Source organism: Acipenser ruthenus, chromosome 14 (genome assembly GCF_902713425.1).
Source record: "Acipenser ruthenus chromosome 14, fAciRut3.2 maternal haplotype, whole genome shotgun sequence".
NCBI classification, from domain to species: Eukaryota; Metazoa; Chordata; class Actinopteri; order Acipenseriformes; family Acipenseridae; genus Acipenser; species Acipenser ruthenus.
The window spans coordinates 35382153-35397430 of record NC_081202.1 but is presented as its reverse complement, the minus strand read 5'-3'; the positions used below and the strand labels follow the sequence as shown (position 1 = coordinate 35397430).

Genomic DNA, 15278 nt, shown 5'->3' with positions numbered 1-15278 from the left:
ATATTAAGTTACATAATTAAAAAATGAACTCCTTTATTGAGTATTCATGAGAACAGGACAGGATTTTTCTTACATATATTTCTACACTACCTAGGAGTGCAGTGAGGTTCCAACGTGATTTCAGACAGCAGACAGTGGCTCTCAAAAGTATTTGCCCCCCTTGGACTTTTCCACATTTTATTGTGTTACAACATCGAATCAAAATGGATTTAATTAGGAGTTTTTTCCACTGATCAACACAAAAAAGTCCATAACGTCAAAGTGAAAAATAAAATCTACAAATTGTTCTAAATTAATTACAAATATAAAACAGAAAATAATTGATTGAATAAGTATTCACCCCCTTTGCTATGACACCCCTAAATAAGCTCTGGTGCAACCAATTGTCTTCAGAAGTCACATAATTAGTGAATGGAGTCTACCTGTGTGCAGTTAAGGTGTTTCACATGATTTCAGGTTAAATACACCTGTCTCTGGGAGGTCCCACAGTTGGTTAGTACATTTCCTAATAAAAACTACATCATGAAGACGAAGGAACATTCAAAGCAAATCCGGAATAAGGTTCTTCAAAAGCACCAATTAGGGGTAGGATATAAGAACATTTCCAAGGCATTGAATATCCCCCGGAGCACAGTAAAGTCCATTATTAAGAAATGAAGAGAATATGGCACAACTGTGAATCTGTCTAGAACAGGCAAGAAGGGCACTAGTCAGGGAGGCCACCAAGAGGCCTATGGCAACTCTAAAGGAGTTACAGTCTTCCACGGCTGAGCTGGGAGACACTGTGCATACGGCAACAATAGCCCGGGTGCTTCACAAAACTGGCCTTTATGGGAGAGTGGCAAAAAGAAAGCCATTGTTGAAAAAAACTCACATCAAATCTCGGCTAGAGTTTGCCAGAAGGCATGTGGGAGACTCTGAGACCGAGTGGAAGAAGATTCTATGGTCTGATGAGACCAAAATAGAGCTTTTTGGCCTCAGCGCTAAGAGCTATGTTTGGCACAAGCCTAACACCGCACTTCATCCTGAGAACACCATCCCTACCATGAAGCATGGTGGTGGCAGCATCATGCTATGGGGATGCTTCTCTGTGTCAGGGCCTGGAAAGCTTGTGAAGATAGAGGGCAAAATGGATGCAGCAAAGTACAGAGAAATCCTGGAGGAAAACCTGCTGAAGTCTGCAAGAGACCTGGGACTGGGAGAAGATTCATCTTCCAGCAGGACAATGACCCCAAACATACAGCCAAAACCACACTGGAGTGGCTTAAAAACAAAAAGGTCAATGTCCTGGAGTGGCCCAGTCAAAGCCCGGACCTCAATCCAATTGAGAATATGTGGAAAGAGTTGAAAATTGCTGTTCACCAAAGGTCCCCATCCAACTTGACGGAGCTTGAGCAATTTTGCAAAAAAGAATGGGCAAAAATTGCAGTGTCCAGATGTGCAAAGCTGGTAGAGACTTATCCAAATAGACCCATGGCTGTAATTGCTGCCAAAGGTGCCTCTACAAAATATTGACTCAAGGAGGTGAATACTTATGCAATCAATTATTTTCTGTTTTGTATTTGTAATTAATTTAGAACAATTTGTATATTTTATTGTTCACTTTGACATTATGGACATTTTTTGCGTTGATCATTGGCAAAAACTCCTAATTAAATCAATTTTGATTCCATGTTGTAACACAATAAAATGTAGAAAAGTCCAAGGGGGGTGAACACTTTTGAGAGCCACTGTATGTTAACACACAGTGCTAGGATAAGGCCAGGACTGAAAGGGTTAACCAAATGGAGAGTGCAAGCAAACGTTTCAGTTTGTTTGCATTCTCCAAAGTTAGCTATACAACCTCTTATCCTAAATCGATGAAACTTGCTAAAGCACATTCTTTTTGTTTAGCACATGTGATTAATAGTATCATAATATGGTACCATCCTGAAAAAGTAATTCGCCGAAACATTTGTCTACTAAACTTTTGTTATAGTTTTAGCTGTCAGTCCATCAATCAGGCTGTATGTCACACATTCTTACTGGGATGTATATCACTGATGTACTTGTCATTTTTCGTATTGTTTTATTCTAGTGTTTTAAACCCAGTTAACAGTCCCTGTTCTCTGTGGCATGCATACATGAATGGATTACAAACCAGGAAGAACACATCCCCTTGGTTTTTAGAAATGTCAGCATAGATTTGGATCAAAATTTGATCCAGAGCAAGAAGTTTTTCAGCCGGTTGGGGGATAAACAAAGCTTTAAGGGCAACAGCATTTTCAGTTTTTGTGCTTCAATGCGATTGCAGGCCGCCCCTGCTGCTCTGTGTACTTTACCTGCAGTGCGTTAGTACTCCCATAATATTGCAGGCATTCTGCTGAAAAATACACAGCCCACTGCACCCCGACACAGTGCTTTTGTCTGCCTTTTTGAGCGCTCACGTTGAGAGTAAAGAGTACCATTCTCTGTGGCACAGTGCTGTAGTAACGCTGGAAAATTTAAGATCAAAGCAGTGCAGGGCTGGTGAGAATGTTGTAATGATAATGAGAAGTGAGAAAATGTTTTAAAACTACTGACGCCAACTTTATAGGTTTGCTGTTCCTTAAAATATTTGCTAAATCATTATCATATGTGAAGCCTAGGTTCTGCCTGTTTTTAATTTTTTCCCCTCTTCCCTATGTTGTATTAAGGCCACGGTGGTTGAGAAACTACATCAAAAAGAAATAGGAGAGGAAACTGGGCAGAGAAGGAAATTGAGCAAAATACATTGTATTAGTGTGTCCTGTGAAGCTTCAGTACTGTTAGTTCTTCATGCAAGCTTTTGGCAGTTTACAGCAAGGTGCAGTGACAACAGCAGCCATTTTGCCCTCAGCTATAGCCCAACACATTTACAATCAAACCTGCTTAATATCACTCCTGGTAATGTCCTGGACAGAATGTAATAGGAGAATTGGGACAAGCTCCTGATCACATCATGTTATCAAATTCTTCTCGCATTCTGTCATACGGATTTCTACCCTTAATAGCTTTTTGTTTACAGACGAACCCCATGCTTTGTTACTTTTGTAATTATTGCAATGTGTTGTACATGTACGTTAGAGTAGTTTATTGAGAATTGTAAATAGCACATTGTGAATATAGATATTAGTATCCTTTGGAGCCAGTGTGCTTTGGAACACCATTGTGATCTTCACATTCATTACAAGAGTCAAATCAGATGGTGTACAGGGATTGTTCCTGCTTGTTCCTGATTGTTCCAGAATCATCATGGTCCTGCATGCTTAAGACCATTCTGGCATATAAACCGATATTTTTCAGCATATGCACACTTGTCTGGTTTCATTGAAAACTCGGTAATCTAGCTAGCAAACTGGGATTTGGGGGATTACAGTATGATCGGCTAATTGAAAAACCCAGATAATTCTGAAGTGATGACCGGTATTTGTATGGATTTGCTGGTTTGCTGATGACCTACAGTGACCCTTGTGTTCTTGGTCCTGTGCTGCTGGCAGTAGCCTGTAGCTGCTCCCTGTCCTGGAAATGTTGGGAGCCACTGGTTTAGCTCAATGAAATAGACCCCATAGAGAATGCACTACAATAATGGATAGGACACTATCTTTATGTGTGTGTGTTGTTACATGAGGAAGACTGTTCAGTGTATAGGCAGATTTTATAGAAACAGAACTCAGAAGCACTATGATTGTAAATAACAGGAAGGCACATTAAAATGGCTTTAGAAGCTACTATCTCTTTAATGTCAAGGTACATGTATATGATCTGCAGCATACCTGGGAACGTTCCCCAAAGACACACGCTTTCATCTTCATTACCGTGTTCAGTGTTTTGCTGTTCCTGTGGACTGTCATTTACTGTAGACGTGATTTAAAACAACATGGTGATGATGCTGTGGATGGCTGTTAATCTTAAATCTGATCAAATAAACTGTATACATCTTAATACTTTCTAACAACAGGAGGCTGTGTGGTCCAGTGGTTAAAGAAAAGGGCTTGTAACCAGAAGGTCCCCGGTTCAAATCACACCTCAGCCACTGACTCATTGTGTGCCCCTGAGCAAGTCACTTAACCTCCTTGTGCTCTGTCTTTCGGATGAGACGTAATTGTAAGTGACTCTGCAGCTGATGCATAGCTCACACACCCTAGTCTCTGTAAGTCGCCTTGGATAAAGGCGTCTGCTAAATAAACTAATAATAATAATAACAACGCAGTGCTTTTAGGATGTTGTTCACTGGGGTGTGATAGGGTTAGTAGCTTAGTGGTGTGAGTTGGAGGCTGTGTGTTCAAGCTGGTATTTCCTAAGATGATTTTGTGGACTCAGACAGGAGAGACCCTGACTTTAACACCTGACCAAGCAGATTGTTTGTTTAAAAAAAACAACTGTTACTGCCCCCTGCTGGAGATGAAACCCCCTGCGAAGCGGGTATGGTGGAGTACAGTGTGTATGTACGTCACACTTTTGCATGAACCTCTTGTCCAATTGTCATGAAACTTGGCATTAACATTATTTAGCATAAGATAATGTAAATATGATGTTGCATCATAGGACTCCTCTATTTCAAATGACCTCTTAACCTTCAATTGATTGCACCATTGTGTTGCAATGTAGTTTATTTCTGGCATTTGGAAACAGTGAATCAGACCACTCCACATCCCTGAGCTTGAGCACTTGATACAAAGAAGGGGATTTAAAAAGATTTGTTTTGAAAGTCATTGTCAATTTAAAGAATTCCTGTTTAAATAATGTTTTGCTAATAATTATCATCTTAGCAATGTGTAACCAAGAGAGAAACAGGTCTGGTGCTCTTTAGAAATAAAGAAACTGCCCTTTTCTGATCAGTTGGGGTCCTGTTTTAGTCTTTGTGGGAGACTGCTCTTGTGAGATGATGTCTGAAGTAATCTAGTGTTATGAAACAGAGTTTACCATGGATATGTAGTCGGTTCTTGTTATACTGCTTCGGAAAACATTGGAATGTTTAAATGCTAACAAATATATATTTTAAAAGCATTTTTATTATAATATATGTCACAACAGTTTTCTGAATATTAAACTTTATTGGGATTAACACTTAAAAATATATATATTTTTTTTTTTAGTGACCAATTATATTTATTTATTTTCCCCCAATTTGGAATGTCCAATTATGTTGTTTTTTTCTCCTCACCACAGTGAGTCCCCACACAGCACTGATGTTCTGAGGTCGCATGAGCGTCCTCCGATCTCACAAGCCTAAAGCCAGAATCGCTTTTATGCCGAGCAATCCAGAGCAGAGGTGGGCGGGCTACCAATCCCAGAGAACAGAGACCAGCCCTGCCTCTTATCCACTCTGAATGTGCTTGGTGTCTGGCCAGTAGGGTTCGCTGTTGCACGATGAGGAGAAGCAATCCCTGCCGGTTTCCCATCCCCCACCCCGGGAGCGTCAGAGCTAATGTGACGTCCCCCTCGGTGGTCCCCAGCAAAGTTCAGCCTCTTTGCACAGCCAGGACACGAACTGGCACCGTCCAAGCTGTGTGACTCATCCTGTGCTCCCAGGGGCAGAGCTTTAACTGACCCTGGGGTTAACACTTTTAACTGTACTGTATAAAACACATTTTAGATTCTTAATATAATTGTCATGCATATACTTATTCATAAGCGATTAGGATCTGAAAGCATGATTTATGAAACTGAAGACAAAATGGAGACAAAATTTATAAAAACAGATGCTTCTGATTTCCTGACCAAAATATTTGTTTCGGATTAGATTATATCATTTTAAATGTTATTTCATTTTCAATTTTATACAAACGCTGGTGTAAAAGAATGGTACCAAGTGATACGCTAATCAAAGAGGTGCTTAAATCCTAGCATGCAGCTTATTGATAAGATTTTGTAAATGGTTTAGCACATCCCGATTTATTTTATATGATATTTCCATTGCTGAGACCCAGTTAGGTCTTATTCTGTTATTTTCTATTTAAAAGTTAGTCACATCATCTAATGAGTTGTTTAAAAGAGTGATTCTTATTAATAAAAAACAGTGATTATATAGTATATTCATTTGATGACAGTCTAGGACAGTTTCATTTTTTTTTACATTTTTATATTCCTCACAGTGTTAAAAAAAACCTCTTGTTTAAAATAATATTTTTTTAAGCTTTATGAACAGGGCTGAGTGAAATCAGATTGGAATTATAGAATGTAATGTTCACCTTCCTTGCAATGCAAGAGTATGAGCAGTAGATTGGCTGGGAGTGTCATTAAAGGACACACCTGTGTGAATTGTGTAGTAGATTGGCTAGGTTGAACTCTTGTGTCAGACAAGCTCTCACTCCTATTGTTTCGCTTTAAAAGTGTCTCCAGCAAAATCCCAGTTTATTTAAGTCAACGCTCTTCTTGAGCTCTCACAGGCTTACGATGTTCCTAAAATAAGAAAGGAACGTGTGAAAAGCAGTCATTTGTATATGGAGCATCTAACTGTACAGTAATGATTGTAATGGTCTACCAGAAAGTATAAGAAATGAGCACAAGCAGAAATTCAGAAGCAAAATGAGTTTAAATCAGACTGTGTAATATGCAAGTGCTTTTATATGTGAGTGTGAATGTGTTTGTAATGTTTAATATGAGAGCTGGAACTCGATGGATAGTGTGCGTATGTTAGCTGCCCCTGAGACCCCATTGTAAAGGAGACGATTCTTCAACAAATAAAGCATGACACAACAGGGATGGTAATAAGACTCCTATTGCATAGCCGTTTCAACCATTCCAGGCTTTATTACAAGCTTGATTAGCCACAGTGTACCGGTAACAAAGCTCCATTAAAGTCCTAGTAAAACAAAGATATGTCAAACTGTAATGGGAGTCTTATTTCCATCCCTACACAAGAGTATGCAATGTGTGCTTTCTGTATGGCATCGCAGCCCAGTGCTGGTCTCTGAGGCAAGGGACTTTAACAGGCATAACCAAAAGAAAGCTAGTAAAAAAATGTTGATCTTAAACAGGATTCAGTTGATCTTAACTGGGAAGGAATAATGTTAAATTATTAACATTATTCAAAAAGAAATCAGGACATAACATAGTAACCAGTATCTGATATTAACAGACTGTACGAAAAGATCCTGGAAGAACATCTCTGGATTCATTTTGGGCTGAAAGCCAGTACACAGCAGTCTTATCAGAATCACATGAAGGATATCCATTGCTGCTTTCTGGCAAAAACAATACATGCCAGTGTTAGCAAACCAGTGGCCTTGAGGAATAGCTTTGGCTAATCAGACTACATATTTCCAGTAAGCTTTGCTCCGCAATAAACAAGCTGACAGATTGCATACTGTGTCAGGCACAAAGGAGGGAGTGCAAGAGCACGAGGCCTGGGGGCTTTCTTCAAAAATATGTTTCTGATAATCGCAGAACGACATCAGTGAATGGGACGCCTCTCTATAGGAAGCATGGCGTGAGGGGCATGCTGGCAGTGCCTGTACAAATTTGATTAATGCCAGCCCTAATAGCCAGGAATAAGCTTGGTATACCAGTATTTAAATCTTCATTTTAATTTGGTTTGTAAAAGCCCTGCACTCTCAACCAGAAAGCTGATCAGGTTTTCTTTGTTGCGATTAAATCCTTACCGTTTCTGTATCCTAGCAACCGATGAATATTCTTGTTGATAGAAATGGGCTGATTTTTAAATACAATGATTCAGGAAGAACCCAAGGGAGGAGTGTGCAGGAATTAATCATGTGGTTCTCTTATATTTCATATGTTTTTTCTTATATCAGGTTATCAAGGAACTCAAGTTTTACAGTCAATTCCAGTCAATTCCATAGGCAGATTCCCCCATGGAGACAGGAGAAAACATTGAGTCTAAACAATAACTTTTTTAAGTAGCAGCATAGAATAACTCAAAATAAAATAATAAGGTACACAGCAATGAATCTCAATTACCAGAAATAAAACATAAGATTACAACCAATAAATAACGAAAATATGCATGAATTACATTATAATGATTGACTGCATATACACAGCTGAAGACATGTTTTGTAACTTGGATTATAAATTAAACCGCTTCCCAAACTATAAGGATATTTGAAAAAAAAAAATGTTATAAACTGGTATGTGTAGCAGATATACCAGAGCATGTGGGCGAGCATCAATACCTACCACACCTGGTGGTGTAATGTGTATTGACAGATTCGTGGCTGCAGCACGCCATTCTATTGTGGTACCCATCCGTGTTCCAGATTCCAAGGAGATAGGGCAGCTCTTTTCTGCTTTTAACACAGTCTGTGGTTTCATGAGAGGGGGAGCGGAACTCAGCTCAGCCACTGAAACACAAAAAAAGTCTTGAGTTTCTGACCAAACAGACTGATTTTCATTATAAAATGCACTCTATATGCAGTACAAAAAAGTCAACACCGCATATCAGTTTAGACATGATTAACACACAGCAGCTGTATTGCCCTGATGGTTTGAAGCTTACAGTAACTTGAATGTAAAACTTCTTATTTCATTGAATGTTTTGGGGGTTCGCTATTACCCTTTTCATGCTACCTAAATAATGCATGATTGCTCTTCACGTCATTTGTTTTCATCCATAGCTAAATACTCAATGGTGCTGAATTTAGAAATATGAAAAGAAAGTTATACATTCATTCATTTACAACATGCACATCATTTAAGTCCTGTGAATATTTATCTATAGTTCACATGCTGAAAGAATGTCAAGACATGGAATAATTTGTTGAATCACTAATTGTATTTACTCAGTGAATATTTCTGTAGCCTGAACTTGGTTCTAAATGGATTCATTGAACTAATTAAAGCAGTTAATGATATAATTAAACATAGTAAACCCGGGTCAGCCAACTCAAGATATAGATCAATAAAAACTGCCTCCTTGGGACAATTATAAGTTGGGGTATTTGGTTGATGTAATACTTTTTGAAGTAAAAATAGCGTAGCAATCATAAACCACATCCTAGCAAGACCACAGTCTTATGTACCTGTGAACACTGGTTCAGACCTGGGCTGGGAATTGCAATACCACATATATCAATAATTTACTTTTTGCTGGAGGTTGTCAACAGAGCGCAGAGAAAGGTTTAAGCACACACATGCATGTACTGTAAGTAAGCTAGTGTGCCAACGACAGTTAGACAGTAAAGCATTGTGAATCTTTTATGATCCTCTCTTCCATTCCACCCAATTGAATGTTTCTGTGAACAAGAGGACCATACGGCAAAATACGATGCGCTAGAATGTTTGTGACTGCAGTGAGCTTGTCCTCTATATCCAGCTGGTCACAAGGAAGGGAAGTTTATATGCATGTTCTGGCAAATCCTGGATAAAAGAACCATAATTATCCCTTGCTTTGGATGAACATCCCCTTCACAAGGTCTGTCGCACACTGTGGAGCGCCAGCATCAGGGACATGTGGAGTCCATCCGCCCATATTTCAGACTATTTTAACACATTTCTGGAGATGCCCTTATCCAATCGTAATGACACTTGGTTAATCTTTAGTTATTACACAGTGTCTGTCTGTATGTCACACTAAGATTTGTACTGTATTTTGTAGTATTGCTTAAAGTACAAAGCCACATGGATATATAGATATCAGTTGCTATGAAAATAACTGAGTGTGATTTAAATAGTGTATTTTATTTCACACACTTTTCCCTTGGCTCATCTTCTGCTGCTGGTCACATTGTCTTCTGGTAGACTTGTGTATTATCTCCATTGACTATGAAACCACTTGACATTGCAAGCAGGAAGCTGTTAATCTGATATCGACCTCCCACTTAGTGAGTCCTGATTCACTAGTCTTTCACCTCCTGAAGGACACAGTTGAAATTAGTTTGCAGCTTTCAATAAGGGCCCCATTGGACACATCAGAAAAATATTGTAATTTTAAAAGAAGAAAATATAAAGATAGATATCCTATGATCCGCTGTTGCATTTAATGATCAGTGACTGTTAAAAACCTACATTTTTAAAAGTTTTATTACAAAAAAGAGGGTTGTCTTAGAAGCTAATATTACAACATTACTTTGTGTGAATTTGTAGTGTAAGTGAGCTCTTACTTTACAAGCCCAGTCTAATTGAATGCCAGATTTACTTAGTGAGTTTGTTCTCATACTGTATGTTCTAGTTTATCTTCTCATGTGCTTAGTTCTGTACTGAGGCTCTTGTACTGACTGTGTTCCTCATATTTGTCCTTGCAGCTGGCAGCAGTCCGAAACCTCATTTACCAGAGCATAAGCCGGCCACCCCAAACTCGTGGATAACACAGAGTGCCGGCCACAGAGATGCTTTGGGGATAAATCGAGGAAGTCCAGCCTGCAGGCTTGCATGCCAGACATCCAGCCCCGAGCCTCCAGGTTGGTAGTCTGAATGTGTGAAGAACTGTATGCAGGGTGCAGTCTTTACTGTTGAAAATAATACTTCCACGACACTCTTGCAAGTAAAATAAAAGCCCCCTTTTATTTGTAGGTGTTGATCAGCACGTATAAGACGATCTCAATGCATCTTTGCTAATATGTCAAATCACAGAGATACAAAATACTTTCTTAGAGTACTGACCCGCTCACTAGCTCTCCTCCTCAGTGATTACCAACAACTAGACAAAATAATCTGATTTACTTACAAAAAGAATCTATCTGCAGCTTGGGTAGAGATATGAAAATGAGCGTAATATCAATTACGAACCCTTAAAGGGGTAGACTGGGGGCTCCCGAGTGGTGCATCCGGTAAAGGCGCTCCCCGTGGAGTGCAGGATGCGCCCTATAGCCTGGAGGTCACAGGTTCGAGTCCAGGCTATTCCACTGCCGACTGTGGACGAGAGCTTCCAAGGGGCGGCACACAATTGGCCGAGTGTCGCCCAGGTAGGGGGGGGCTTAGGTCGGCCAGGGTGTCCTTGGCTCAACACGCACCAGCGACACCTGTGGACTGGCCGGGCGCCTGCGGGCTTGCCTGTAAGCTGCCCAGAGCTGCATTGTCCTCCGACGCTGTATGGTGGGCCTCCAGAGTGAAAAGAAGAGGTCGGCTGACAGCACACGCTTCGGAGGACAGTGTGTGTTAGTCTCCGCTGCTCCCAAGTCAGCGCAGGGGTGGTAATGGTGAGTTGAACCTAAAATAATTGGCTATTTGAAATTGGAAGGAAAACAGGGTAAAAAAAAAAAAAAAGGGGCAGGCTATGCATTAGACAGGTTATTTACAAAGGAAATTAACCTGCACACCAAGACCATACCTTAAAAGATCAACTCAGTCTGAGTATTGAATATCACACTTACAGAAAGTAAACATTCTTCTTGGTGTTTCAATGCTTTTCTGTTCCAGTCATCACATACTAGTGACTTTTTAAACTCTGTTAAAAGCACTCCTGTGGTGTCAATGCAATATACCATACAGGGCTCCCCCTTTATAACTCTGTAGTCAAGAGCCATAGTTACAAGACCATGCTATTTGTGTTCCACCTTATAATGAGAATGAGAGTGCTACTGGAATGGCATTATGGGGCAAATGGGAGCCAGAACAATTCTGCCTTATAACCGAGTCTGTGGTATAAAAGGGGCTGCCTTATAAAGGGGAGCACTGTATCTGGTACACCAAGAGGGACACCATTGACCTTCCTCTGGGGTCACAGAGTGTTGCAGGGGGTCAATGGTTAAACTCTGGTGTACCACAGGCAACACGCTGGACAGAAAGTGATTTTCGAAGAATCTAAAAGGAAGAATACAGTTAAGATCACAACAACAACAACAGCAAACAGACTTACAAAGTGTGAGATGCAGCTCAGAGCGCTGTACACATTGAATACAGAACTACACCTATACAATTAAGAGATGCAGGCCTGGGGAATTGTAACGGTCAAATTATACATAGGGGTTTTCAAGTTCGTTCCACCAATGATCCAAGATCTTGTGACCTCAGGGCACACTACGGACATGTGGAACAGTAATATTTCATACCCATATCAAATTGCTATTTAAATTCCAACATTAATAAATGTAGCACTTATTAAAAGGGTATTATTGTCTGGTAGTTACCATGTCAGGAAAGTAAGAGATCAGGTACTGGCTGATAATCTGGGTTTTATTGCCATCGGAAGCATTTGAGATATTGTTTTTACAGGAGACCACCTCACTGTTGCGCTATTGTTCCCTTTGATAATACAAGACATGTCAAATGTGTTTTTCAGAAAGGACATTCTGTATTGAACAGCTTTTTACCTCCCAATAAATGCACTAGTGAGACCGCCCTCTTCTGGCCTCCTGTATTTTTGTACATGTTCTTATTAACTTATGTATCATAGAAACTCTACTTTAACTTTCAATTGGGTATGTCTCTACCACCACCTTGTGTTAAATATTGGTAGTGCAAAATTAACCAATAAGGAAATTCTGAAGTAGTTTTCTTAAAGGGATTGTTTAAGTAAGGGGAGGTTTCAAAGTCATACTTCCTTATCCTATGAGCATGAGCAATAGTGTCACTGATCCCCTTTTCTTTTGTTTACATTCTTTTGGTACTTTTCTTGTTTTTTATATACTTCAATTTGGAATATGCTGGCATTTAAAGGACTTGATCTAATTGAATGCAATCAGACCATGAAATCCACTGTACAGCAAATGAATGTAAAAAGCAAAACAGTGATAATGTGAATAAAGTTAGTGAGAAAAATGGATTTAAGCATTTTAAAATGTGGATTATTAACCTTAAAATTACCGTCAGTTATGATTGAATACAAAGGAAAATAATACATATACACCAAAGAATTCTATTTTAGTGTAAATTTAATCTTGCAGTAATTTCGAAAGCGTTTACAGCATGTAGTCCACCAGTCACTATTTACTCTCATCCGTTTCCTACTAGCAGCAGGAAGTCCTGAATCATTTTCAGTGCTCCACTGACAGACAGTGTCTGCTCGCTTTCTCTCTGTTCTTTGACTTACTTAACAGCAATGAATACTAAATGGGGAGATAATGGCAGGGGCTCTCTGTTGTAGAAAACTGACCTTCTGCCTTCTTGAGTTGGAGATCATTTAACTTTCAATTGAGTCAGTTCTTAGACTCTTTTATATATGTGTGTGTGTATATATATATATATATATATATATATATATATATATATATATATATATATATATATATATATATATATATATATATATATACACACACACACACAGGGGCGCCTGAGTTTGTTTAATAGTGAGAGGGCAAAGGTAAAGAAGATTTTTTTTGTTTTGCTCTGGTAAACCTCATTTTTACTGTTCAATCTTTTTTCAAATTACTGTTTTTGTAATAGTAAACCCACACAATTGGACAGGTGTTTCAGCACAAAATATAGAATATCTACTAACTGAGCATTTATTAATTATAAACACAAGTAGCACAAAATGGCAGAACCAGTTCCAGTGGCATATCTGCACAATACAGTACCTATAATTCCAACATGCAGCTTATTAAAGGGAAGCGCTAAACAAACACAAACAATAACACATGTTATAACATGGCTTGTTTATTGATAGATATATTGACATATGTATGTTAACAGTTAAAATATTCCTTGCTCTGCTTTGTTTTAAATGTAGTGCTGGATGCTAGAGAATGTTTTTCACATTTTGCTGAGGCATCAGACACTGCTGAGCTCAATTGTCACAGCGAAACCAGCTGCTACGAGTCTTTCGGAAAGTAAACGCTCGCTATAACAGGATAGGTTGAAACAATAAGCACCTGCCCTTGCATTAAAATACTTAGTGCTAATTGGTTGAAACACTAAATGCCAGCCCTCACACAGTTTAAACAGCTGATTCATGACAATATTACAGGCAGTGCAGATCAGCCATACACTGCTCATACGTTAACAAGAGTATAGTTGTATTCGGCCACACCGACAGCACTCCCACTTCCCACATCCCACATCCTTAGGCACCCAGATAAATAAATAAATAAAAATTGATGTGCCAAGTATGTGAAATTTACCTGCCCCAGACCAATGGAATCTAGGAGATTTCAGTATATCATGAGCTGTATTGGTAAATATCGAATAGACCTTTTTATGAATCAGCATTTATTTCCACATTTTTTTTACAGTCATTCAGGAACATAATATACCTAAGTGTTATTAAACAATTGTGAGTTTAGGTTATTAGTAAGTACAGCTTAGTAAGCTTAGTTTTGAATGAAAAAATAATTGTAGCCAACTTTTTCACTAAAGTAAAATCAGGCTTGTGCGATTTTGAAATGATACTTTTATATATATATATATAAAAGTATACTTTTACATTTGTATTTTTTATTTTAAAGCAAACCAGTGCCAAACACAACAAGGTATAATTCATAAATAATAAATGAAAAAATTGGAGGGGCAAAATATATAGTTTGACCCCCCCATATTCAAAGTGGGGGGGGCACGTGCCCCTTCTGCTCCATGTGTTAGGCGCCTATATATATATATATATTACACACTGTCTGACGTGTAAGGTAGCAGTGGTGACATATTTATAGATGAAGGATTAAATAATAAAGATGTCTTAATTCTGTATTATTATAGCCCAGATACCATGATCAACAATAACCCAAAAAAGAAAAGAATTGAAATCCCGCAACTTCTACTGCTTTATGAGTATGTTGTCTTCCCCAGTCAGTCCTCAGTATTTCCACAAAAAACAATGGTGTCCCATTTGTCAAGCATCATAGGTAATATCATATTGTCAGGGTTAGGATGTTCTCTGTTTAAAAATAAAAGGGCAGCCACAACCCTGTATCTCAGCAAGATCTGAATTCGTCTTTGCTTAAAGACAGCCAATATACAGTTCTGCCGAAGATGACTGAGTTATTGGCCCCCCTGTATGATATATGCTGTATAACCAAGCTGGGAGGCTGATTACTGGTGTGGAAGACTTACTGTAATGCGACTCATTTGAACTGTATGTATAATGTGGACACACGTTACCAAAGCAACAGGCTCCTGTCCCCTTCTGACATGTGAGAAGCTTTCTGTTGCAATTCCAGGTGATGTAAAGGCATGTTCTTCTTTCAGCAATTTCCAAATCGCGCTACACTAAATCCCTTCCTCTTTCGACATAGGCTACAGCATGTATATCAATCAGTACGAGCCTAATATGTGGTGTTTAAATCATCATTTTTATTACCGTTTTATCAGCAGCATACTTCAGTAAAACTAAACTTGCCAAGACATTGATTCCGATACCCCACAGAAACCGTTATCTTGTTTCTTTTAGTAATACAGCAGTACGTCGCATATCCGACTGCGGTGGGACCAGAGTAAGGGCGGAT

The 15278-nt window shown here is 39.0% G+C and overlaps 1 protein-coding gene across 5 annotated transcripts in view; it reads left to right on the top strand.

The window, feature by feature from the left end:
* The window catches only part of LOC117973509 (FYVE, RhoGEF and PH domain-containing protein 4-like), a 122633-nt gene that overhangs the window by 76567 nt on the left and 30788 nt on the right, over window positions 1-15278 (top strand). For all 5 annotated transcript variants that reach the window (XM_058986459.1, XM_058986455.1, XM_058986456.1 and 2 more), the window contains one exon: window positions 10203-10358. In XM_058986459.1, coding sequence (XP_058842442.1) covers window positions 10203-10358 — 156 coding nt within the window. The remainder of the gene's footprint in view (window positions 1-10202; window positions 10359-15278) is intronic.